The sequence below is a fragment of the Amblyomma mixtum genome, chromosome 8 (assembly GCF_055824585.1).
Source record: "Amblyomma mixtum isolate Tamu chromosome 8, ASM5582458v1, whole genome shotgun sequence".
In the NCBI taxonomy this organism is placed as follows: Eukaryota; Metazoa; Arthropoda; class Arachnida; order Ixodida; family Ixodidae; genus Amblyomma; species Amblyomma mixtum.
Genome location: NC_143019.1, coordinates 86,833,486 through 86,860,687, shown reverse-complemented (window position 1 = coordinate 86,860,687; position 27,202 = coordinate 86,833,486). Strand labels below are relative to the sequence as shown.

The 27,202-nt window shown below is 44.9% G+C and overlaps 1 protein-coding gene across 1 annotated transcript in view; it reads left to right on the top strand.

The window, feature by feature from the left end:
• The window catches only part of LOC149333346 (ATP-binding cassette sub-family C member 3-like), an 89,807-nt gene extending 63,235 nt beyond the window's left edge, over positions 1–26,572 (top strand). The window contains exons 15-27 of the mRNA XM_089558636.1: positions 2,052–2,228; positions 6,860–7,027; positions 9,566–9,747; positions 10,372–10,447; positions 11,785–11,980; positions 14,290–14,600; positions 15,474–15,815; positions 16,494–16,595; positions 18,038–18,253; positions 18,653–18,811; positions 21,101–21,267; positions 23,064–23,258; positions 25,975–26,572. Of these exons, the coding sequence (XP_089414762.1) occupies positions 2,052–2,228; positions 6,860–7,027; positions 9,566–9,747; positions 10,372–10,447; positions 11,785–11,980; positions 14,290–14,600; positions 15,474–15,815; positions 16,494–16,595; positions 18,038–18,253; positions 18,653–18,811; positions 21,101–21,267; positions 23,064–23,258; positions 25,975–26,140 (2,457 nt within the window). The 3' untranslated portion in view covers positions 26,141–26,572. The remainder of the gene's footprint in view (positions 1–2,051; positions 2,229–6,859; positions 7,028–9,565; positions 9,748–10,371; positions 10,448–11,784; positions 11,981–14,289; positions 14,601–15,473; positions 15,816–16,493; positions 16,596–18,037; positions 18,254–18,652; positions 18,812–21,100; positions 21,268–23,063; positions 23,259–25,974) is intronic.
• Positions 26,573–27,202: the final 630 nt, after the last annotated feature.

Below are 27,202 nucleotides of genomic sequence, written 5' to 3'. Positions count from 1 at the left end.
AATAGCTAATGTGCCATGGTGTACTCATACGGCTTCCTACTTTGCAAGGTTCAGTATCATGAAACTCTCAGAGTTATTCCCATTCAAGTTAATCTCTATGTATAAAAATGCTGTTTCAACTAAGAATGATCTCCTCTTATCAAGTTTCAACCTCATTCGTTCGATTCCATCTTATAACACACGGAACAAAATGTCATGGTCCGTACCTTTCTGCCGCACTACATACGGTAAGCAGTCAGTGACATATAGTCTACCACACTACCTCAATATTCTGCACAAGAACAACATCATACTTGAAAAGACTTCACGGCATAAATTAATAACACTTATTCCTTTGTTTGAATGTGTTTGAATGTGCATCATTTTGACATCATGATTAGAACATATATATATATATATATATATATATATATATATATATATATAGCTTTGTGTATCTTCTTTCTACTTGATTTGTATCTCTGTTGATTATAAATGCGTTCCCTGTACATAAAAATTTTGAGCAGTTTCTTTTGTCCAATAATGTCGAGTGATAACAGAGGCATAACGTCATGCAAATGTTGATGTATATATTTTGTGACTGTATTTTCCTTTGTGCTTGTGAGTGCGCTCTTCCACTGCTGTTGTGATTAGCTGCCAGGCGACACCGCCGGCAGGGGGCGCAGGGTGGCCCTCAAGCTGCACCAACGCAGCTTTTTGCCTTGCGTCCTCTCTCCTCTGTTACTGATGTAACCTTGTGAGAGTTAATAAAGATGTATGTATGTATGTATATGAGACGCAGTTCATAGGCTGACGCTGGTGGACGGAGGCAACACCCGCGCCTTTAGTGCATCGCGGGCAAGGGACTACGCAGCAATTTCAGGCGATGAAGCTTCAGACAACTGGCTGGTGTATCAAGGCCAATTTTGGACAGGATTTGTACTTGCGAATCACTGCGCCTATATTCATTAAAAATAAAAGACAAAGCTTTTCGCTCGACAGTTTTGAACGCGCTCAACTAGAAGCAGATTTCGTTCTTGTATATTAAGATTGGATATATGATAATCACATACACGAAAAGGCTTCCTTAGTGCTTAGAATACGCATTGCTCAGGAGCATCAGCGCAAGCATCTATTTACTTTCGGTCCACACTTTTCGTTGCGTTTCTTCAAGACAGGTTGGTACAATGACGTCGAATGGTGCTGTCGTAGCGGTGCAGAAAACAAAGGTTACATTCCTTTTTCGTTACCTTCATTGCAGTCGTTTTGTGAAAGTTAATTCTCATTTCCAGTTGCTCAGTTTAGGGCGATTGTAGCAAAATTCTTGTTTAGACATAAGACCTTAACGGATTTTTGTTTCAATGTACAGAGCGCAATCACGTGTCAATAATCTAATTTTGGATTGTATGCAATTATGTGATTTCTGTTATGTTGTGCACGACTTTTTTGTCATTTACGATCAGAAGAAACAGAGAAGCAGCTAAAACTGAGCCATTTCTTGCACTACAAATGGCAGGAAAATTATCTGAAACATGGCCACCAAACTATACCAACAGGTGGTTAAAAGATAAATAATTTGTGACGCTTTCAACAAATCGCCTGTTCTCTAAATATGTTTCAGCAATGGAGACACGATCAAATTCCATAGAAACGTCCACAAAATGGAAACTTCGACAAACGTCCAGAGCATCTATTTGCTCTTTGCCGGAATATTGCATTGGTGAAGTAAAGTAATATCTGAAGAAATTCCGTAACGTTAGACAGGCCGTATCTGACGCAGTGTTGATAAGGGTGGAGAAGAAATGAAGAGCATTGACTCAATAAATTCTATACTTAACTTTAAAATAATGAGCTCTAAGACTTTGCAACAAGTTCTGCAGAGCACTCTTGGTTTGAGTTCAGTGGGTAAAAGGTGAAATTTTGATCTCAATATTGCAAGCTAGATTCAGCAGAGTGTAAGCAGGGGGTCAGATTAATGCATACATTTATGCCATTTGCTACAGCCAGCCGCCGCAATACCAAAACAAGAGCAAACAATGAGAAATTCAACGTCATGCTACTTGCTTCCGCAGGGATCTGTGGCGTACGTTCCACAGATTGCGTGTATCTACAACATGTCCATCAGGGACAACGTCCTCTTCGGAAAGCCACTAAACCTCTCGCTCTACGAAGAAGTACTGAGTGCCTGCGACCTACTCGAAGACATAGCTGCCTTCCCGGCAGGAGACCTCACAGAAGTTGGACAAAAGGTACGTATACTGATGCTGGCTAACTGCTTCATCGGAGGGCTGCTACCTCCGGCGACATCTTCCCTTTGTGGGACTCCGGAGATGCTCAAGCAAGAGACTGTATGGAGCTAGGAATCGTCGGGTGTTGGGTGCAAAGGCTCATTATGAGTGCGAAGGATGACAGCCTGGCCGTCATCTTTATTTCGACGCCAACAAGCATTCAACTAGCCAGGCATACCACACTGGCGACGGCCGGAGGAGAAAAGGCCGAAGCTGGTGAAAAAAATTCGAGGGAAGACGGGGAGTGCCGTAGGCGCCGATGTTGAGAGGAGGGCGGGGAAGACGCTGCAGCCTGAAAAGAAGGATCGCCGGAATGGTGGAGAAAACCAGAAAAGCTGGTCAGTGGCATGACGAGGAAAGCACGAGACGACACCGCTGGTAGTCGGTCCTCCAGGCACGGAAGCGCCAAAGACATCGGAGACAGCGAACGAACAAGGCCAACTCCGCAGCCACGGCGTTCCTTCTGAAGAAGATTGTGGCGCCAACGCAGTGGCATGTAAGCTTGGAGACCACAGCCTCTACACGGTAACGTGCACTCTTTAACATGTAATTCTTGAATAAGTCGGTTTTGTCCCAACTGAGACTAGCGGTGTCTCTTTGCCTCTCCGTCCCGTGTGTACCTGTGCAGTACGTGGGATCGTCACACGTGGTGTCAGAAGTGGGGTCTCAAAAACAAAGGTCTCTTGAATGTCGCGTCATTCATGACTTAAAATTTTTAATCCAAGGAAAATAACAGGAATGAATGTGGGGCTTCGACGCCGAATTAAGAGACATAAGGGCAGTGCTAGACTGAGCTGGAGCAAAACGAATATAATCAAGAATTGCGTGTTAAAGAGTATATGATTCAGAGGCAGAGGTGCCCAAGCTTACATGCCGCTGCGTTGGCGCCGGAGTCTGCCAGAAGGAATCAAGAGACTGCGAAGTTGGTCCTGTTCGTTCGCTGTCTCCGATGTCTTGGGCGCTTCGAACCACGGAGAACCGCCTCCCAGCTGTGTAGTCTCGGGCCTTCCTCATCACCCCACTGACCAGCTTTCCTCGTTTTTCCCCCTCCATCCGAGCGATCCTTCTTTCCAAGCTAGAACGTTTCTCTCGCCCTCCTCGTCGGCGCCTGCAGCATTTCCCGTCTTCACCCCCATTTTCCCACTGGCTTGGGCCTTTTCTCTTCCGGCTGGCGCCGCTGTGACTCTTAAGGGGTGTGCATGACCAGTTGAATGCTTCTTGGCGCGTGAATAAAAGTGACGGCCAGAGTGCATTCAGACCTGTAATGAGCCTTGGCCCCTGAAGAAGTTGGCGCAAAAAAAAACGGACAAGGGACCGAAAGAAAGAACACATAAGACATTCACGCTCGTTAATGTCTCATGTGTCTTTTCTTTCTCCCTATTGTTCGTTTTTTGCGCTAACTTCATCAGAAAATGCATCACCAACTAGCCCGGAAGCTTGCTCGCCTGAGTTGGCCCCTGACACCCGACGATGCCTGGCGACATACAGTCGAGCGCCTCCGAGCACCTCCGAGGTCCCAAAAAGGAAGATGTAGCCGGAGATAGCGATCCTCCAGAGCCGCGCAGCGCGCTGTCAGAGCATTGTACCCTTTCCTACGCAGAATCTGTTACAACTAATCTAAACCTCTGAATTTATATGAGCCTGTATCAAATAGCAGCCAACTGCCCTATAACACCTATCCTACCTAACTACACCTATTCTACCTAACTTCAAACTATACATGAGAAGGGGAATGAGGGGCTCGTTATAAATATGAGAAGACTTCTCCCATATTTATAACGAGCCCCTCATTCCCCTTCTCTTGTTTGCTTAATTGCTTAGCGAGGGCCTCGGTTCTGGCAGCCTTGACGCCATAGGAAGCATAAGAGGGTTCTCACACAGCTTCCACCCTCGCCGTTCGATGGCGTTCTACGTCACACCAGCGGTAACTCAGGACGTTCCACGTCCGCCGCTTACGAACGTGGGTGGCGCTGATGAACACTCTCAAGGTTAGGTTATTTGTAAACATAAAAACCTCCGAAAGCAGAAGGTTTGACAGCCGTCGCCGTAGCTCAGCGGTAGAGCACCGGACGCTTAATTCGGAGGTCGTGGGTTCGGATCCCACCGGCGGCATGTGGTTGTTTTTTCTTCTGCTTTTCTAATCAATTAGCTTTAAGCGGTAACATATTCAGTAATATTATAAATTGATCAACACCACAAAATAAATACATTAATTAAAGATCCCCTGTGCCCCTTGGTTTCTGTGGCTGTTGGTTCTCTTATATTCAAACTCTACATGTTATGCGATTTCCTGACTATCGAGAAATGTATCTTACATGCACAATGATGTCCGTATTCCTCAACGTGTGATAGGTTTTCACGATTTTAAAGCAACTTCATGAAATATATTTGAATTCGGCGTGTAGAATTTGCAATGAATATCGACCTCCTTGAGTTGTTCTCGTGGCCCTAAACAACAGCACTCTTCTACTCCATTTCACCTCAGTCAAAATGCTGCTGCTACGGCAACATCCAAAAACCGCAGACGCTGCAGAGGCTTCATCCTCTAAATTAAATGTGCAGATACTAACTGACGTATTTTGACGTCACGAGAGCCACTAAATCTAGCATTCTGTTTCTTACATAGCAAGGAAGACCATGAATCTGTTTCACTGGGTGCTTATAAAAGAAATAAGCAGTATAATATTGCACGGTTGTTTGGAAATTGAACTATGCACATACTTGGGAGCAATGGTAGATTGGTTTGGTTTGGTTTATTGGGGTTTAACGTCCCAAAGCGACTGAGGCTATGAGAGACGCCGTAGTGAAGGGCTCCGGAAATTTCGACCACCTGGGGTTCTTTAACGTGCCCTGACATCATACACTACACGGGCCTCTAGAATTTCGCCTCCATCGAAATTCGACCGCCGCGGCCTGGATCGAACCCGCGTCTTTCGGGTCAGCAGCCGAGCGCCGTAACCACTGAAGCAGCGCGGCGGGGGGAAGCAATGGTAGAGAAAATACATTACATTCAACAGTCATAAATCACTATATATAGCTTAAAAAAGCGGGAAGATTTTAGAAGCCAGGCCAGGGGCTCCGCTGCAAGAACATAGCACTTCGAGCATAGTAAAGCATACTACGCAAAAAGCAGAATAAAACACATAGTAAAAAAAGCATAAATGAGCATCTTGAAAAAAATGGTAGTGTGATGAAATCCCCCTCAGAATACAATTATGAAATCTTGACTAATAGAGTTCTTCAAACATGTCTGCTTTTCATTTTTATTGTCTAAATAAACTTATATCTTTTTATCTTAACGTCTTCATATCAGCATTCAGTGTGTTATAGTCATTTAATGTCGTTGGCAATATGTGCTGAATTCGCTGAAGGCCGTACCGTGTGCGCGAGAAACGAACATGTCAGAGTCGTTTAGAGCGAAAAATGTAAGTTGTAGGGTTATGCTTAAGTTGTGCAATGTCCAGGAAACCATGCAAATTGCCTTTAATCGCTTCCTTATAAGAACAATAGTATCTAACTGTACAAGCGCTGAACGCGAATGATTCTATTCTTTTCAAAAAGAGGCGCCATGTGTTCTGAATGGAAAGCATTTGATACTGCCCTTTTGCAATATAGTGGATTTATGTAGGTTTTCAGCTGTACTATTTCCCTAAACCAGTACACAATAGTACAAATAGATATGAACAGGGCATGATAAAGTAGTATAATCGTAGCTGGAAGAGTTTGTCGGTGCCTTTTCAATGTGTGCACTGTTTCGCTTCATTTAACCAATAACAAGTGAATCTGCTGGCTCCAGGACATATGCTCGGTAAATAGGATACCAAGCGTTTTCACAGATTTTACAATCGAAAGATTTTGCGGCTCAGGGACTATGGCTTCAGGCATCTTCGCTAGTGTTCTCATCGCACATTTTTTTTTATTCTTTTAGGGTTACGCAATTTGTCTTGTATGATTCTTCTAAACTACAAAGCAACATATGTGCCTCTATAGTATTGTGCGCTAGATCGATTCCAGCAAAAAACACGAAGTAATCATCTGCGTTGATAACAACTCTCTAGGTTTTTTTTTACTATGTCATTGTTGTGGCAAAGTTATAGAATAGGTTCCAAATATTTCCTTGTGGCAATCCTGACACCATTTTTGTCAAGCGCGATTTGTATTTCCCTGTTCACATATATTGCATATCAACCTGTATGGTATGGACGAATTAGTTTCTGCGCTGCTCCTCTGACACCATAACGTTCCATTTTGTCCAGGACAATCGTGTGATTTACAGGGCCAAAGCTTTCCTGATATAGATGTATAGTCCTATTATCATCATTTTATCTTCCATGATTTCTAATGCTATTTCTTTCTGCACCAAAAGAGCACATTGTGTGCAACGAAAATTTCTAAACCTAAATTGATGCCTTTATGAGATTGCCTTTGCTACAGAAACTGTCAATCCGCGCATTAATCGCCTTTTGAAAGCTTTTCGAAAACACAAGTCAAATTGAATCTGGACAATAGTTCAGTATACATCACATCGCACTGCCTTTGTGGAGACCTTTCATCACATAAGTGAACAATTCGTTAACGCTTTTCTACGATAGGGGGCGACACTGAGTGGCGGACAAAAGCAGAGGATTGCCCTCGCCCGGGCAGCTTACAGTGAGAGCGACGTCTACCTTCTAGACGACACCCTCAGCGCTCTGGATGTCCATGTTGCTTCCAAGGTCTTCGAACAAGTAATTGGAACCAATGGAATCCTTCAGAAAAAGGTGCATAAAATTATTCACGCGTGATTTTATTGTGACTCTCAAGTAATTCAGCTCGAAAACACAATCTTTTTATCGCAGCTTTTTAGAGTTTGCGAAATCCATGGTGAATAGTCATGCCTCTATCAAATGTTTTCGAGGGAAAAACTGATTCTCAGTGATTCATTTCTCGGTTACTGCTAAGCAAACTAGGTGATATGCAAAAACCGCCTTACCAACTTTAACGTCCTGAAGAATCTGTGCTCTAAGGGCGAAAATGCCTGCCAAAACCTGCATGCAACATCCATTATAAATCAATACGAAGGAAGAGGTTATAACGCACGGTTCACAAATCAAATTCAAAACAGATTTACACAGATAATCAACTCACACGACGCTGATTACAATCGGAATTTCATGAGGAAAAGTACTGATTTAATACAGAGAAAGTGAGCACATGTCGACAAAGCAAAAAAAAAAAAGACTTCTTACCCGAGGAGCATGAAGGCTGTAGAGGCCTTCCTAAAAGACGCAGCTGAAGTACCGTATACTGGTAAGGGAGCTGCCGTTTCTTATATTGCCGCCCGCTCTCTTATTTTCACATATGCTGTAGCCGTGATTGCCCTATTATAATGAACGGTTGCATTGCGTAGTTAACGCTTTTTTTCCTTTTGTAAAGGGCGAAATGTTCACAGCATGCCCTTCCTCGCCGATTCCATGAACGACTGCAAAAGTGAATGCACCAATATAAGATAAAAAAGGCTTTTAACAAAACAGTAATCATTGTCGAGGCGCAGAATAGAGGCTAACCCTGGCGCATTTACGGCTGACGGGAAATATATTCCATGACTACAGCGCAACGAACGGGACAAGAAGAAGGGCACAGGCAGAGACACAACACAGCGCTGTGTTGTGTCTCTGCCTGTGCCTGCCTGTGTCTCTGCCTCTGCCTGTGCCCTTCTTCTTGTCCCGTTCGTTGCGATGTAGTCATGGAATATCGGAACCAACTCGCCGAGCAACTTACATTGGGAAATATATACCTCTTTATAAGCGCTTGCAAGCAATGACGAGTAGGAGATCTCAAACAATAGATCATAACATGGTGAGCTCTGTTTTCTCTGGGTAATGAAAAAAGTGGGGAGGGATGCTCAGTGTAAAGCTAAACCCTTCCACTTTAAAAAAAAATTCGTACTTTTACCCCCTTAGATTCAAAGCATTGGGTCTAATGTTGCAGCTATTATCGAGTGATCTCGATATAGGCCCACTGAGTGGTATGAAAAGCAATAGACCTAACGGTACTGGAAGCAGGGAAGATTTATGTTGTCACTCATTCCAGTCTATCTACCTTCTAAGCTTTGCTGACCTTCGTGCAATCAATCAGTTAACAGATTATTTATGTACTAGAGGGCCATCGGTCTTGGAAACGGAAATCCTCTTTGAAGGGAGTATTTAGCCATTTAATTATTTATTTATCATAAAACCCACAGCGCCATTGTCTGGCATTACAGTGGGGGGGTTGAACAAAAAGTACACAAATGCTATCTCATGCAGGTGGTTACAAAAAAAAGATAACAATGAGATAGAAAGAACACGGAATTATTATACATAAAAAATGTCACAGCATGGAAGAAAATGAATCATTTGATAATATGGACACTACTTCCTCAGGCAGCTTGTTCCATTCCAAAACCGTTTTTCGGAAAAAAGACATTTTAAAAAGGTCAGTCCGGCATCTGTATTCTTTTCTTTAACTTTAAGTGGATGATCTCTTCGTAAAGACACGTAATCAGGGTTGGCTATATATTTGGTTTTGTCTATTCCAGTTCTAGAATGAAACATGTTATGAAATAATTTTAAAGGCAGAACTTTCCTACGTTTTTGAAGGGACTCCCAACCCAAAGATTTTTTCGCGCTCGTTACACAAAATATCACCCATAGTTATTGAAAACAAAACGAGCGGCCAAATTCTGAACTCTTTCTAGCTTTTGAACGTCAAGAAAGGATTTCGGATCCCAGACTGTGCAAGCATACTCAAGTATGCTTCTAACGTTTGTATTGTACAGCAGTTCTTTAGTCTTTAAGGAGCATCCACACTCCGCAGCCGCCTGTCCCGGACAAGTGGGGCACGGGGTTCCATACCTGGACCGGGATGAAATTTTCCCCACTGGCAAAGGTTCTGATAACCCTCACAATTTTGCTTTGTACCCGCGGGGCTACGCTGAGGTGGATGTAATAGTAATGACTCCCTCACTGAAATCACCTCGAACTTGAGGGCTTGATTGCACGGAAACGCTCTTTTCCTTTTTAATCCTCCTTCGGCTTCACTCTTCGACAATAATTCTTACGCACATACAATCTTTCAACGCTTCTTTCCTAGGTGTACTGTCTACTGTCACTGCAAAGATTCGTGCGCTTGCCCTTTACAGAAACACAAACTATTTCCCATAGCTGTTTTTGAATAGGATAAGGATACTATTAGATAAAAGAAACTAATGGCGTCTTGTCCTCACTTCGAGCTGTTGCCTTTTTCTGCGGATAACCTTGAAGCTTCTACATTTGCAGACACGCGTTGTCGTATGCAGCCAAACTCGTTATCTGCAGCAGATGGATCAAATTATGCTTGTCGCCGACGGCAAACTTGCAACTTTTGATGACATCAGTGAACTTATCAAAGACCACAGATGCCCTGCCACCCTCAGGGAAGGAATTCATGCTAAGGACACCAGCAGACAGGACTTCAGCAAGTAAGTAGAAAGAAATCGAAAGGTTAAGTAACTTGGATTTAGAGTTTTCACATCCCGCACATGCCTTTTTCATGCATAAATGTTAAAGCCTAGAGCACGTTTTGAAAATACGAGCGCAGAGCGCCATAATAACCATGCATCTTAGTTACGGATATGGTAAGAGAGAGTTAACGTCTTTAACACAGCCATGACCTACAAGAGCACTACTTTATAATGATTCGAATTAACTTCAGCCACCTGGGGCTCAATAACGTGTGTTGAAATCGCACAGTGCATTGTTGTTCGAATCCCCCACCTTAATAATGCAGCTGCCGCAGCCGAATTCAGTCTTGCGAAATTAAGATCACGATACCGAAGCGAAGACCACTCAGTGAATGCGGCGAGTTGAAGCATCTCTATCAATAACATTTTTATATCAGTGTGCTTACAAGCTAAATAACTTGAAAAGATAAATTAATGTTTATTAATCTCATTGAAAGCCACGGCATAAATATTGCACAAACAGTACATTCGTGTCGCATGTGAACGCTGCAATCTAACTTCGATGAAAGAGCCAACTGTTAATTTTCCTGCTTTGATATCTGCGCCCTCAACTTATATACAACCCTCTGCCTGCTGCTTCAGAAACCCGGCCCTAACTGAAGCAATTGCCAAACCTACTCATCAAGAAACAGAAGAAGAAACTATGGCGTCGCTTGTGGTACGTGCATTTTTCTGTAGACTGCGTGTGTTTTGAAGAAGTGCAGCCTTAAACATTCATAATTCACCAACCTTGCTTTCGCTCTCTTGGCTACGGCTTGTTATGCATGTTGAAAGAGCCGAACCCGCTTTCAAGCAGGTACCGGAAAGTATGCGGCTGTTTGGCCCAAAGGCAGCTAAATTGTCTGTACGGTAATGAGGTTGTTAAATGAGTTAACGGGGGATAGCAAGACATAGTAAAGCATTCTTTTAACATACCACAAGGGTAGAACAAATCTTGTGCCAAAGTCGCAAAGGTTGGCGGAATTTAAAGGTTGCGAAAGATCAGCTATGTCTACCACGTAGAGCGAGAATGGTAGAGATAATGAGCGGGTTGAAAATAAAAGGGCCATGCAGAAAAAGAACGCTGGAATCGAGCATAGAGCTTGCAGAGAATGAGAAAAGCGTGGTTCTTTACCCAGGCTGTTCATTGCTTATAGCTGAGCATGATTCATTAAAATGTGCACGTGTATTTCTCGAAGATAATGGGCTTTCGGAGTAAGAGTATATTAGCAAGCCAGTAATACCAACAAGTCAACGATTCTTGTAAAAGTTGGAGGGACATCCTTAGAGCATACCGTTGTGGTTGTGCAGCGTACCAGGACGGGGATCGCCAGAGATGGAAGACGAACGGACCGCTTGCTTTGATATGACGTTTGTCAAGAAAGGCTGAATAATTTACGCGTTCCCGAGAGAAAAAACCATATTTCTACAGTTTCGCTTTATTCATGGAACGTGCTCTTTGGCATGTATATTAGGGGTTCGATTCTTGTTTTTAGGATATCAAACTACGCACTATAAAAAACAAACAAACTTTGGAGTCTAAAAACGAAATGTGATCTGTTTCCACAGTTAAAGAATGCTGGTAGATGCATTCTTTTTCTCATCACGTATGAGTCAAGGCAAAAAAGGTTTACTTCAGAGATTGATAGAGGGTCCGGCTTCAAGGATCCTTTAGCTTGTTACTGGCATCAGTCACAGGCAGACATGTAAGCGGATAGTATTTGCAAACTCTTTGTAAAAGGCGGATGGTATCTGTAAAATATTTGAAAGTATTTGTGAACTGTCCGTTTGCTCGAACGGGTAGCGACAAGCAACACACAGTAAGCCTGAAACGTTGCCATAAGACGAAAATGCAGAAAAAACAATTCGGGTGCTAATTAAACAGAATAAAAGAACACCCCTTATGAAAAGCTTACGGACCTACAGTAAACACTATTTCTTTATAGCTGCCGAAAACGTAATGCCTCCGAAAAGAAAGTTACCTCCTGTGTGAACAGCGTTACTTCCACGTTTCAGGGAACCATGGACCTATTTTCCTCTGCAGTACGCATAAGCGGTCCTTGCATTGTAGTCGCTGCACTATGCTTCATGGCCCGTGCGGGAGCGGTGGCTTCATATTTGGTTTGGATGAAACAATGGACGGACGCGGCTGCCGACGAGAAACCTTCGACTGTGTGGATTTCGGGTCTAGCGGCCATTTGCGTCTCGGACGGTGAGAAGATTAACTGGATTTCTTATTGCGCAAAGGTTTGAAAGGTGTTTATTCGCTTTTTTGTTCAAAGCTAGAGCGTGGCGTTGTCACTTTGCCTGCCGCGGCTGTGGCAGTCCGAATTCTTCTGAGAGATAGCAGTCAAGGTTGTCGTGGGCTGTACAGGCGCCTTTTCTCAAAGATTCGGCGTCACCTTGAAACTGAGCGCGGCCGACAGTAGAGACGATTCTTAAGCCAAAGACCAGAAGAAAATAATTCGCCGCCGCCTGCTTGCTTTCCTGAGTAAGCGAAAAAATCGCCCCCCAAATCAGTTTCGATCCCGGCGATCTTCTCTTTGTCGTATAGAAGTCTGCAGCGGCGTCTGTGCTGCTGCCCTAGCCACGTAACATAAGAAACATTTTGCACGGCGGGATAAATACTAGCTTAGACGTATGGCGGTTTCTGGGACGCTGGCTACGCAAGTGCAGTGGCTTCGCATGGCCGCATCCCTACCACTGCGGCTGCGCAGGTGGCGTCCCAGAAACCGATTTACATCTGCCTGAGCACGTTTCCTCTATGCAAAAAGTCTCTATCGGCTGTTTCTCTCGTAGAGACTCCCTCAGTGGAATGAGAAATGCAATTCCGTGCTCTGCATCTGTCTACCCGAGGGCCAAATTACTATCTGCAATGCAAAAAAACTTTACAGGCGTCATTTATGATTCTACTTGCATGCCTGTTTGAATTGTGTAGCTGTTTTTACATGTAACAGGATGGACAAAAACTCTTCGGGGAATTGCGACGGCTTCGTAAACACTTAGAAGAGAGCGATAATGACAGAGTGCGAGAACGTTGACGCGCATATGCGGCTTTCTATGTGTTCGCTACATCTGAAAGCTTTTTTCTAACACTATTCTCTCGCTCACGAAACGAGCAGCCACGTAGTATTAGAGACATCATAAGATATTTATTTCAGCTATGTTCTGTAAAAGCGGGCAGAAAGGCTGACGGAGCAATGGGATGAACGAGACATCTACGTTAGCGTACTGATCATTCACCGCTGAATTTTCGTTTCCTCAAAGCAAGCACTGAACAGCAATAAATGTAGTAAAAGTGAAAAAAAAAGTCATTGGCTGTGATACAGTAATACTCTTCACGTTGTTTTGAATAGTACAACAGTCAGTTTGCCGATAAGTGCCAGGAAATGGTGGCACAGAAGGCGTCCCGCTATGAATTTTTAATGCTCCTATATTAAAATTACCTGTTTGCTGCTCAGCAGTTCGGCACAGAACGGGCGGTTTTCCGGGACTTAAAATTCTTCCTGCATGATTAATTTGAGAGACGCTTATCATCAGCCTTTAAAGTTATGTCGCGACTGCTCTAGTGGGTCCAGTCAGCTAGTCCACTTGATCTCATTAGCATATTAGCTGACCCCGTGTTCTACCAATGTTACCAGGTCACATGACACACCAATGTCGCGTGACACAAGCATACAGTCGTTCGCATAGATTCACTCCTCTTTTGCATGCACATTGCTTCTCACTTGGACGCTACTCCTTTAATTAGAGCCTCTCTAATCACAGTCAGTAAGCTAGAACATTATGTTAAATTCCACACGACATACGTATGAGACTCTACTTTTACCAAGCGGTACGAACGTGCGTGTGGCCTGGGTGTATGGTGTATGACTCGCAATCCAATGGCTCGATTCCTCCCGAATTACTCGAGTTTCCTCCTCACCTCATTTAATTTAATTAATATGCCTACATTTGGTAATGACGTTTGTGTCATGTTGCGATCTTGATAATGTCTATGTAATGTTCTAACTACTTTGAATTTCGCTGATCCACGTGGAAAGTCAGGAATTTTCGAACAATGCAAAGTTTTGCAACACAACATTGTCGGACGCCACCGACCGGACGCAGCATATTCCGCTGAACAAGTGTCCTGAAGCTATCGCTTTAAACGCACTCCACGCGTGAAGTTTAGCAGCTGGGCCCAGATTATTATGCACTGAGCAGTAAGCTATCAAGCTCCTGTTCAATCGCCGAATCACAAAGCCATGAATGAAGAAGGAATATTCAATATTGGCTAGCAACTAAATTCTCATGTGAACAACTATTGTGTACTGCTCACAAACTGCAAGTTGACTTGTTGCTGTGATCAAAACTGCCCGGTTTTTAGTTGCTTGCGTTTCCGCTTGCCACATATCAGAGTCATCATCTACTTAGACTTTTCATCATTGCTGTTTTACAACTGAATTCTTGATGATTATTGATGAAAAGGTCGATAACACCATGACCTACAATGCCATTATTGTTCGCATGATTAAACAGTCCTCCTTGGCTGGCTGGGCGCCTTCACTCTGGCTGTTGCATTGAAGAACCTCTCTTTCCGGCTACAAGGGGCGATGGTTCGGCGGGTGCTCGACAGCCCGGTGGATTTTTTCGACTCTACACCGCGGGGCCGCGTTCTCAACCGCTTCTCAACAGAGCTCGAGAACGTTGACTCCTGCCTCTATCTGTCGCTGAAGCAGATCCTGCAAACACTGCCCGCAGGGATCGCCCGCATTGTCGTGACAGGCCTCCAAGCACCAGCCGCAGGGGTGCTGGGAGGCTTCACTGCCGCCTTCTACCTAATCATGATGGTATGTCAATGTGTCAGTCGCTCCTTCAGTAAAGCGCAGAGTGTTTACTCCACATGCCAGAATTTAGCACACTACCAAGGCAGGAACTAAACCGCTTCCGACGCCACTCGCTCTAGAGATTGAAAACAAACATTTTTCCGCCGAAATAGTATATCTGCGACTAAAGAAAGTCGGTTAGTTAGTTTTCCGACACAGGACACGAACAGTCAATGTGGCTAGCAATATGAGCAAATTTTTGTCCAAAGTCTCTCAATGTTTAAGAAATGTAACATGAAAAGGCCAGGATTTGTGAATTATACGAGAAATCGCTGAACCAATTTCTGTTCCCGCGACGCTAGAAATTAAGCAAAAATTGATATTGCTGCTACTGGCTCAACCTGCCTGCATGAAAACGCGGAGGACATGCCACAAAATTCTTTTTCTAAAAAAATATCAGTAATTGTGTTAACTAGTTGGCATAAAAAACCTTCATTCTTGCATCATATACGACGCTGGAGTCACGTGAAACAAACGGCAGAACCACTGTTATGTGAACCACACTATAATAAAAATCTGCAAGTTCGCTTTCTACAAAATTGTTTCTGCAACGCCTTAAACCGTTAAAGACAACGAAAGAAACTATTTACAACGACGCGGTGCAGTGGAGATACACGGAAAAGCGATGAGCTCTCGTTTAAGTTCATCATTCTTTGACAGCCCTTAACACGACGGCTGAAGCAAGACGAAAGTGCAATCAGAGCAACAGTGTAAGTAATGTAGTTTTGGAACGAAAAAAACCGTCTGGCAAGCTAACAAATAGGAAACCATGAAATTTTAAAATTGCATGCTTTCGCACTGTTGTCTAGCAGTCCAAATCAAGGCAAGAATCTGCAGGTCATCATGGCCAAGGCCTGCAATGCTGCGGGCCGTTTAGAGAGCATCCAGAGGTCGCACCTGCTTCAGCACGTTGCTGAGACACGAGACACGCTGAGCGTCCTGCGGTCGTACGGCGTGGACGAGCGCTTCTGTCGGCACTCCTATCGCCTAGTCGACGCTGCTATGAGGGCATTGCTCACGCTGACCAACTGCCTCCGAAGCGTCCGGTTCCTGGGAGGTCTATGTGGATTCCTGGTCGTAATGGCGTCCGTGGTCTTTACTGTGATTCTGCCTGGACAAAGCCAAGACGTGGCCAACAACGGAAGCGCCGTGGGACTCGCTCTCAGTGCATCTGTTGGCGTGAGTTTACAGCGCTTGGGCGCTGCTTGTCACTCGCGAACGCTGGATAACAATGGCGGTGACAGGAGCTGGAAGCATTTAAGATCAGTAGGCATAAAAACACTTATATTATTGGGTTCATTTGCAAACTGTGGGAATCAGCAGCTCCTCTACTCTAACTGTGGCGTAACTTGTTCTTAAGGAAGGTATAGATTTAAATGAATCAAAAGTTTGCTTTCATAATTGTGTCCATCTCATAGTCCCTGCTAAAACGTCACCTTCACTATTATTATAGGCCAGTTACGCCCTTTGCCACTGACCTCCAATGAACTCTGGCCTGTGCCAGCTGCCGCCAACTACACCCGAAATTTAATAACATCCTGTGCCTTCCTTACTTTCTGGCTGTCGCAGCTGAGTTTTTTTTTCTCTTGGATTCCGCAGTGATACTACCGTTACTTAGCATGGCAATGCCATCTGCAAATCGGAGATTACTAGCGTATATTAATTACCATTTGTTACGTACTCTTCCTAATATACTTTCTACTATTTAGATGCAAGTATATTACATGCAACTTCCGATACTCTAGTGTCTCCGATAAGCAATATTGTGCGTGACTTCAATTCAAAAAGAGAATTATTCATCGCAGGTATTGTAATTATTATCGTCAATGATATAGTTGCCTCCTTTCATTCTTACAGGTCGCTTTCCTTATAATGGGCTCCTCGGGATCAGTGTTCTTTTGTCTCCAGATGTTCGTATCTGTTGAGCGCTGCGTGGACTACACTCGACTGCCCCCAGAGGTTAGTAACAGGTTACTGGAAAGAACTGAGCAAGTATTTTTCCTCTCGTGACGCAATATTTTGTCCGCCGAGTGTAAAGAAAGTTAACGATTAATGGAAATCTTATTTCCCTATATAAATGTTTCATACTGGCTCCGGTTCGGAAAAAAATATATATGCCTATTTTCAAATCACGAAATCTTCACATCATTGGCGAACTGCTTAGCAATGATATATACAGAAAGAAAAGCACGCCATATGTGTTACATGTAGGTGGAATAAATATACACCTAGAGGGTCGCTCAGAAGGCATCTGAGATGGGCCATGAGTGCTAATCTGCTCAAATATTCACGCATAAATGCACTCGAGAGGAAGATTTTGTCATCAGGTTTTGTTTATTGCCACGTTTGGAAGTGCACTTGTTTTTTTCAATATTTAGATGCATGAAATATTGTCTCAGCAAGTTCGGGAACAAAGATATAAAGTTCAACAAAGAATGGAGCGGCGCCCCTATATTTCTTACTTCGAGGCAGTGCAAGTCTCAGCAAGTGGCCAAAAAGCCACATCGAAGCGAAGCAAGCTTTCCACCAAGAGTGGGATGTCGTGATTCAGCTGGTCTATGCAGAAATGTTTGTACGCGTGTGATCGCTGTTGACCGCATGCTTTTGTGACTCGTTTCCCGCAACCGCGACAGTTATACACCGAAATGAGAAAAAAGTCACAACTCACTCAGAATTGCGTATTCCGTCAAGCCTGCAAGTCCGCCCAAATTCTCCTCCCCTCTATATCAGCTACCAAGCGCACTGCATGCCAGGTAACGCAGATAGAGTGTTGTATTTGCTGAGATCTGTAGGTTTTGTACTCACTATTTACTAAATATTAGCGACAACGTTCTTCGTATCAGCTTACAGGCCAACACGAAGTTCAACGGCGCAGGGATAGGGAAAGCACAAGTCTGGTAAAGAGTTGTGAAACTTGCAATTTGTCCGTCGTTTCATTGATTACCGTAACGTTCTATGCGAAACTTATAATAACGGTTAGAATAAAAGCTCTCAGGAAGTTGAAAGTGCGCATAACAATTCTGACGGCTGACTTGGAAAAAAGTAATAGTTTTATTCCAGGAAGACTGACACATATTTACGTATATGCACAAGCATCAGCAAAAAGTGTGCTTTGTTCTGAAGCCGCCCAGTTAAATACTTTTTATTGTCTTGGTTGAACTTGCACGCCATACTGAAAATAGTTTTAATTACCTCGCCATGGTCAAGACACTGTTTTTGCTTTGTGTTCAATGTGTTTATTGCGTAGCAATCAGCGCATTCCATGTTTTGTTTGATACGTTGTATGTACTGGTCCGAATCGCACCCCAATTTATAGTGGTCAGAATGGTTTAGCCGCTTTCCATGCAATAAACTTGGCACCAATAGCTGAGTTTTGTTTCCCCTCCTTCCGACCTGACCAGGCGGGTTTGAACGACAAATCTGCCAGCGAACGAGACGGAGGGAAAACTTCGCCAGTTAACCGCAACCCCCAGCCCGTTCTTGCCGGTTCGCTAGACTCGGAGGTGTGGCCTTCAAAAGGAAAGCTAGAGTTCGACAAATACTCAGCCTCCTACAAGCCTGGAATCTTGCCAGATGTTCTTCACGATGTGTCATTTGTTGTACTGCCCCGTGAGAAGGTAGGTTTCGTTGAACTTTAGAAATATATCTCATATAAATGCTGTGCTGGCCTTACGTGTTGATTGTTGTAGAAGGTGTGGGGACTATTTCTCCCTGTGCTTTTGATGACCTAGAGAACAATATGTCTTTCGTAAACAAGTACCTGATGAAACTTCAGACTCCCTTTTAACATGCTGGCATTGTAGGCCCAGTCGGCGCGTCCTAATCCTCACCGAAGTGCCGCTATCACTACAGTGCTCCTGTTGCATTTCAATATTTGAGCTCTGAAATGTGGCCACGGATGAAGCTGTCACCTCTTGTGCCGGCATTACTCGTGTTATAGTACGTCTCACCGTTGCTTACGTTCTGCATCAGCAGCTTAACTGTTTTGATTTACTCTCTGTGTCCGGCACTTTCAGGTTGGCATAGTCGGCCGCACCGGAGCCGGCAAGTCATCCCTCTTTATGGCCGTACTTCGCGTGTTAAAAGCATCCGCCGGATGCATTCGCATCGATGGCGTGGACATAGCATCTGTACCGCTGCGGAGATTGCGTTCTGTGGTCACCGTCATTCCACAGGCAAGATGATCTATTGATCTTGAGCACTTTTTATTAAGCAGATCTCGATTTCAATTGTACTTCCATAGTTCACTCATAATTTTACAAAAAAAGTAATGTGTAGAACGACAGGTTTGTTTTAGATGTCTAGTAAATTCTATGCCCTGTATGTACAGATCTTCTGGTTTTGGTTTAATGTTGTTTACTGGGTTTGGGACAGTTCGTCCCAAAGCGACTCAGGCTATGAAGGACGCCGTAGTGAAGGGCTTCAGAAAATTCGACCACTTGGGGTTCTTTAACGTGCGCTGACATCGCACAGTACACCAGCCTCTAGAATTTCACCTGCATCGAAAATCGACCGGCGCGGCCGGCATCTGGCCCTCGTCTTTCGCGTCAGCATGCCGAGCGCCATAACCCCTGAGCCACCGCGGCGGTTGTACCGGTGTTCTGAGGCACCATTGCGCTGAAGCCATCCGTTCCAATGTGCCTGCGGCAAACAGCATTTAAATAAATTGTCATTCTAAAAGCGGGTATGCTTACATCCATCCGCCTGCCGCTAGGCCACAAAGGCAATTTAATTTATCAGGAAGTGTTATGAGGCTAAACGCAGTGTTGCCAGAAGAAAAAGTTCGGTACAGACACTTAAGACTGACTACGCGTGGGAGGGCGAAAGGATTAGCTTCTTTCGCTGCCGAATATCTGTGATTATAGTTATTTCTGCCGGACGGTCCGTCTGCATGGTTTGTTTTGGAGGAAGACCGGCACAATTAAGTTAGGAAGTGCGAGCTTCTGGGGAGAGGCGTGGCAACGACCGCGCTGCATAGGTCAGAGGCCGCACCCAGAGAGTGCGTTACGCGCGGGTGAACCCACCTTGGTTCCGCCTCGGGGGGATTCGTCAGATGACATCACTACACGCGCGCTGCTTTTACCCCTTACCTTCCGGCTTACCCCGTGAGTCGGAGCCGGAGCGGGATTGCCCACGCGCAAGGTTGGAGCAGTAAGGCCACCCTGTATGCATACGCTATCTATCGGCGCAATGCGTGCCCCACGCTCGGAGACGGAGTGATGACGCAACCTTTTTAGACCATCTCGGTCTCAACAACAACGTCGGCCGCCGAATGAATTTCGCCTAAGGGGGCTAGCAATCCTCTCGCATTAAAAACGTTCGACAAAACCGTGTATAGGGCTATAAACCATGTGGCACACCACGCGAGCACTAGGTGGTCGAGGAGACCCAAGGAGAAAATCAGGGCCATGGAGGAAATTGTGGAGGGCCTTTATCTGAACTGATTGTGTAGCGGTGCCACTTGCGCAAGCCCATGGTCAAGCATGGGATAGAAAGCCGTGGTTAGAAATGTCGTATGATGTGTGGAGTTTAGCGTCGCTAAGCGACACATAGGCGAAGAGGGACGCCTGTGTGCAGCCTTGCGAATTATTTTAGAACAGCTGGTGACCTTCAACGTGCTCTGGCCTGGTGCACTACACAGGCGTTTTTGCTTTTCAGCAGCATTGAAATATGGCCGTCTCGGCTGGGTTCGGTCCAGCGCCCATCGGACCATCAGTGGAACGCCAAAGCAACTTAGCGATGGGTACTGTACGAGTGCTAATAGTTGCAGGACAAATAGAGGGAAACGAACAGGGCGCCCGCTGACATAGCTAAACTTTGTTATGATGGAAAGATGAAATACATAAAGTGAACCTAAAGATGAAAACAAGCGCAGAATTCATCAGCATCCAAATACCTACACCCATTGGCAAGGAATACGCAAGAATAGAAGCGCCAGCTTTGTAAAACTGCACTTTTTATCGGGATAAGTGCGCTTTCCGTATCTGCGAGCACTCGTCACCTCTTCATGGTGCCATTGTCGCCGTAGTAGCTCAGTGGTTAAGGCACTCGGCTGCTGACCCGAAAGGCGCAGGTTGATCCCTGCCGCGGCGGAGGCGAAATTCTAGAGGTCCGTGTACTGGGCGATGTCAGCGCACGTTAGAGAACCCGGTCGAAATTTAGGGAGCCCTTCACTACGACGTCCGTCATAGCCTGAGGCGCTTCGGGACTTTAAACCACAATAAACTAAATCTTCATGATGCCTAAATAAGCCGGTTGCCTTCTGACAATTGCTTACAACGCCTTGTTTTGTCACTGCACGTGGCCGCCTCAAAGTTCAAACTTCTGCTTCTCGGAAAAAAGCCAAATTTTACTTTTAGTATTGCACGTTTTGGTTCCAAAATAATAACCTTCGTTGCACCGCTGTCAGGCGCTCTCTTGCACCTTGCGTCGCTGAGCTACGTTTTGTCTCTACCAACGTACAGGACCCGTGCTTGACGCGCGGATCACTGCGCAACGTCTTGGACCCTACTAACACCTGCTCCGATGAGGATGTGTGGTGGGCACTAGAGCAAGCGCATCTGACGCATTTCGTGTCACGTCACCCGATGAACATTTTCATGGACGTGGAAGACGTTGACAACAACTTCAGGTAGAGTGCAGAGCGTTGTGTGCCATCTATGTGATATGTATTCTCCTCCATACAACCTCGCAGTGCACAGAAATAGCAATGGCTGCTAGGCTAAGTTCCAATAACATTTTCTAAATCCGCAGCGTTTATAGGGCATCGTCATGCTGTACCGTGGGTTATCTGGAAATGAAATCAAAGTTTCGTAAAATGTTTAAGGGAATCCCTCACGGTGGAGTATATTTGTAATAAAGGAGTCATTGCCCATTGGCATCCACCCATGCGCAGCCTGACGGCTACAGTGAACAGCTATACAGTTTCCACAGAAACTTCGTAGTTAATGAAACATTCGTCCTGGTTCGGGCTAGAACGAACTTTTCTTTAACAATAAAGTTTCTGTGGAAACTGCACAGCTCTCCTTTGTAGCCGTGTGGCTGCGCATGGGTGGATGCGAGTGGGCAATTACTCCTTTATTAGAAATCAAAATTTATTTGCCATCCCGAAAATTTCAGATAGAGGGGAGCTGCAAAGAAAATCTGCCTGTGTGAATGAAAATTTCTAATTTTTCCTTTAATCGAGACGCTATGCATAGTAATCTGATGAAACGCACCGCGTTATTGCCTAGTACACCACGCATTTTTGCACATCATCTACGTCGAAGCCGAATGCGTCAGCAACCGACTTCGTCTGAGGCGGGCATTTTAATGGAAAATGGGCGGATGCCAGCTGCGCACGCAAAGTGGGATTTTCGCCGTCAGGTGGCGCACACCTTCCACAGTGGCAAAGCAACTGTGACTCAAAAACAGAAACGTACCATAAGTTTAGAAATGTAGGATTAAGAATGTATCTAAAGAAAATGGCGAATTTATAGACTGATTTATTACATCGTTAAAGAAACGTATCGAAAAAAGCCGAGCTTTGTGGCAACTGTCACCACCCGTTACAAGCAGGACGCTCCTTTTTACCATTCATTCTATATAAATAAAGGAAAAAAGACGAGCATGGTGACAAATGCCTACACATCGTTTTAAAGGAGACGCTCCTATCTTCCATTCAACTTCCATGCATCCACTAATTTTGCGCAGCGAACTTCTGCTGTATGTGCATTGCTAGCATGCAACCGTTGTGCTGAAGGCTTGTTCTTCTTAGCAGCTTTGTCCAATTTTTAATTAAGACTGCTCATTTCCATCCGCGCTCTCCGCTTTGCGCCATAATTAACCTATTCTCTCTTGAGCTGCTTCCCAATTATATTTTCCTCCACATCGTGTTGCCACGACTTCTTGGGTCACCCTTCCAGCCTCTTCCATTGAATTTCTAGTTTAATCCTCTTCTTTCTCGTGTATATGTCGTCCCTGCTGAAGGCATGGTCAAAACTTCGTACCTTTTCTTCTTCTATCTCTCTTCCAATATTTGTGACCGGCTGTTGCTCCTATGAGCTCGTTCCGCACTTTCTTCCTTCTCGCCCCTCTACAGATCGATCTCAGCATACTCATTTGAGCAACACTTATAGTATACAAGCTGCCCTTCATTAAAGCACTCTAATGTAACTGGGAATGTTGCCGAATTAAAAATCAGCTAGGCTAACCACACTAGCATTAACGTGGCATGCGGAAACAGTGTCTAGTATACGCCACTGATATATTCTTATTAACAAGAATGAGTAACAAACTTTTTTTTTCGTCCATGCTGGATTGATAGGCTCTTTGGAGTCGATTTTATTCGCAGAAATCAATAATATGTGATATATAGCACCACATTGAAGAACTATGGGCAACGTCTACCTTTATTGGAACAAGCTGACCACGAACCTACCTGCGCAGTGCGGGCCAGCGCCAGCTAGTGTGCCTGGCCAGGGCACTGCTGCGTCGACCCCGCGTGCTGCTGCTGGACGAGGCCACGTCCCACATGGACGGAGACACGGACAGGCTGGTGCAGAGCACGCTGAGGGACAGCTTCGCCCACTGCACAGTGCTGGCCATTGCCCACAGGCTGGACACCGTGCTCGACTACGACAAGTGAGTGTGCTCGAATGCTCTAAAGTCTGGACGTTTCAACATACACTCGATGAAAACATTCATATTTGCAGCCGAGTATTGTAGGAAGGAAGAATTGTTCAGCTATCCTAAAGGTGCTTTTCACTTTACTATTGACATGTTCATGCTTTCGTTTACATTGAGCCCGCACCCTACGCGGTGAAGAGACGCCCTCACCTCTAAACATCACGCCATAATGGCTTGCGCCGGAATGTACAACTGGATGTGTACCTAATTAGGGACAGTTCGATGAGACAACACAAGAACACCCACCCAATTTAATATATTGAGCGTACATAGCTAGTTTATCAACATAAAGCACATAACACAGCCCCTGAATCTTTTCCTCTACAAAGGGGAACGCTCAGAAAAAAAATACATGACTGGTTTTTTTGTAAGGTTGAATGTGTGGGTGGGAACTAAAAATTATTTGAGAAATGAATCCCAGAGAAACGTAAACACTGTGTGCGCACGTAAAAAGCGTGTTTCCAAATGCGCATAAATATTCTGCTTTCAAATTGCTTGTACGTTAAAAGGAACGGCTTGGTCGCCGCCATATGTTATATTTCGTACACAGAAAAAACACGACGCGGTTGAGGTGTCCACGGTGAAGTTTCTGTGAATTTTCTTTTCTTCCAAACGTTACACAGTTACCGCGCCTTTCATTTCCATGTAACCATTTTTAATTTGGTTGAAGAACGAGGAACCCGCCACGGTAGCTCATTGGTTAGCGCGCTCGGCTTCTGATCTCGAAGGCGCAAGTTTCATTCCGGGCGTAGCCGCCGCGTCACGATGGAGACGAAATTGAACACACTCGTGTAGTGGGCGATGCCAGTGCGTGTGGAAGCACTCCAAGGCGTCGAAATTTTATCCGAGCCTTCCAGCACAGTGTCTCTTTCACTACGTAAACAGTATAAGTGTCATTAGCATGGCCGCCGAACGAAGCCTCGAGCACATGCAGTGAGCCGAGCGCGAGAACCAGCCCCCGATGAGAGGCGTGGGAGAAAATTATCCGCCGCAGCGGCGCCCCCAAACAAGCAGGGAATGAAAGTAAAGAGGAAAAGCGGCACCGAAAGTGGATAAGCGTCAGCGTATGCCAGCGAGCGCCCGTCGTCGACTGATCCAGTACACCCGGCCAAGTAATGCGAAATGTTTTGTTGTGCGGCAAATATAAAAGCATAAAAAATTATTTGCGAGCCATAGGCCACAATAAATTTGAGCGGAATTTAACTGTATCAAATACAGAGCATACAATTACTGGCGAGCCGTAATAGGCAGCCAAGGAAAAGCTAAACGAAGTGTGGCAATTTTCGGGCAATGAAACGTGGCTCAAGTGAAAGGCCTCAATTGCAAAAGAGTGAAATAGAAAAGCATTAAATTGAAAACCATCATTATAAAAGCGTACTACCTGAGGCATTTCATCACATCAGGTCATCAGAGTGTCTTTAAATTTTTTTTCTCTGCGTGCTTTCACTCCCTCAATATTTTTTTCTTAAGCGCCGCTGAGTTGCCCACCGAGAAATGAGACAGCTTCTGCGTCCTCATTCTTAATTATGAAGAATTAATAGGAAAGTGTGCCGGCCTGTCGATTTCCACCAACTGCATCACCATCACTGCTGCATGCTGGGGAAGTTGGCATCTTCAGAGGAGCGAACCGTAAATGTATTAATAAAATTAGCGGTGCTTTAGCCTTGGTTAAACCGATTGAGAAGCGGTAGCTTCACGATGCTTTAGCCTGGCAAAGTCTTCTTATGCTGTCCGGCCGAGGCCAGGGTCGTTGTTATTGTTGTTGTACGCGTGACGTCAGGGCCCAGCACATGAACACCACACTAGGACTTCGTGCGTAGGCGCGGCGCTGCTGCTGACCCTGACGATACAGCCTAGCACGTGAACACTACATGTGCACTTTGAGCCAGGCGCGCCGGTGCTACTTCCGTCATGTACCCGATTTAGGAGTCCGTGACATCACTGCCTAGAACCTGAACACTGCATGTCGACTTATTCCCAGGCGCGCCGGTGCTCCTTCCGTCATGTACTCGGTTAAAAATGGCGTGACGACTATCACGTAAACAACGCATTTAGGCTCCTCGGTGAGCCCGAAGTCGATCACGTGACCAAAGTCTGGTTCACCTTCACGTGACCTTGACGTCCCCGGCTTGACCTTGACCTGTTCAATTGCTCCACCACTAGTCTGATCATTGACTATCCACCGGTTCTCCAAGCTTATAAACTCAAGATTTGACCTTGGCTGACCCTTGAAGGTCATAGGCAACGCACAGCGATCTCAGCCCGAGACCTCTAGTAGTGAAGCTACCGCTTCAAAACGTGCGTCGCAGCGGCCACGCGCGCCCATACGGAGACAAATTGTCGAATGTGAGGTACTATTCGCCGATGTGTCGAACAGCCGCAGCGGTCGCCCGCTTCTTGCTTTCCGTGAAAGAACAGAAAAGTAGTCCTAGTTATTTCAACCTTTAATATTGGTCCAGGTTCTTATGCGGTAAAAACAATTGGTTAACGAAACACTTAAACCTGAAAATTTTATGCCGTTGTCTGTTGTCTCGCAAAATCATGCCGGCCAGTAATCGCTACTAAACCTGGCGTTCGTTCTGTGAACGGCAACAGTCCCTCCTGGGCACTTTTCCAAGTTTGGTAATAACACGTTTTTTTAGTTGCTTCATTTACTATTTCTTCAACGCAGGATCCTTGTGATGGAGGCTGGACGGGTGATTGAATTCGGCCCTACTAGCAGCCTCGCCACCAATCCTGACTCCGACTTTCATGCTATGCTGCTTTCGGCTGGACTTGCGCCAGAGGGCACAGCCTTCGATTCTGCACAGCTGTGCACTGACAGCACATGGTTGTAGCGAAAGATTTGCACCTCGAAGCATTGCCCCAGACTGACGTCAACAACACTCAGTTGTCATGAAAGCTCATCCACAAAAGCTGTATGAGAGAAAATTATGCAAGACACCCACAATGTCTATCTCTGTTAACGAACACCTCCGCTTTCTAGAAAACGACTCGACATTTGCAAAACCGAGCATTTGAGGCCAAGCAGAACCAAAGTTTCGTGGAACTTCTGAAGGCACCGGGTTTCAAAAATGGAAAGAGGCCATAAGCGTTATTATTGTCGTCTATAGTGGTTGTGTATGAAGATCATTAGTTAAATTTAAGTTGTCTTCAGCTCTCAACTAAATAACTACTTCAAACCATTTTATCATCTGTTTTGCAGCTTGCACCAACGACACAGGTGATATGTGATACCTTATTACCAATGTTGACATAAAACGTTGAGTTGACAACAAAGGTACTTTTCACTATATAAAATAATAGGGCGGTCATAGCCCACTGCTGCTGTGGTGGCTTATTGGCGTTCACAACAATTTGAAAGGAAGAGAAAATGACGCATGGTTACAGCAGTTGGTAATGCGAAATTTAAGCACAGCTCTTCGCACGCCACCTGCCACCGCTTGCACGTGACGCGTTACACTGCTAGCCACCCTCTGAATGTTCCCGTGGCAGCCACCTTCCAGGAGGTGTGTAACTCTGCTACTTAGACAACCGGTTACGTCGACTACGCCGACTACACCCACACCGACGACTACAACGCGGAACGCAGGAACAAGCGCCTAAGAGCTGAGCTCTAAAAAGTTATGAATAATGAGAAAAATGTCATCATGTCTTTATATACCTATACGGTTTTATGATGGTACCTCGACCTGCCATATTGGTTTGCCTTTTCTATATAAAAAAAATATATATCGTTAAAGCTAGCAAATCTCACGAACTGCATGTAATAACCTGATTATAGCCGGTGCGATACTTCCGCCATAAGGAATCCAAGTTTTCAATCTTTTGTTTGAATAGTTCATTTATTTCGAGAACAAATTTATCACCTCACATGCGTTTTAAGCTAAACGCACTTC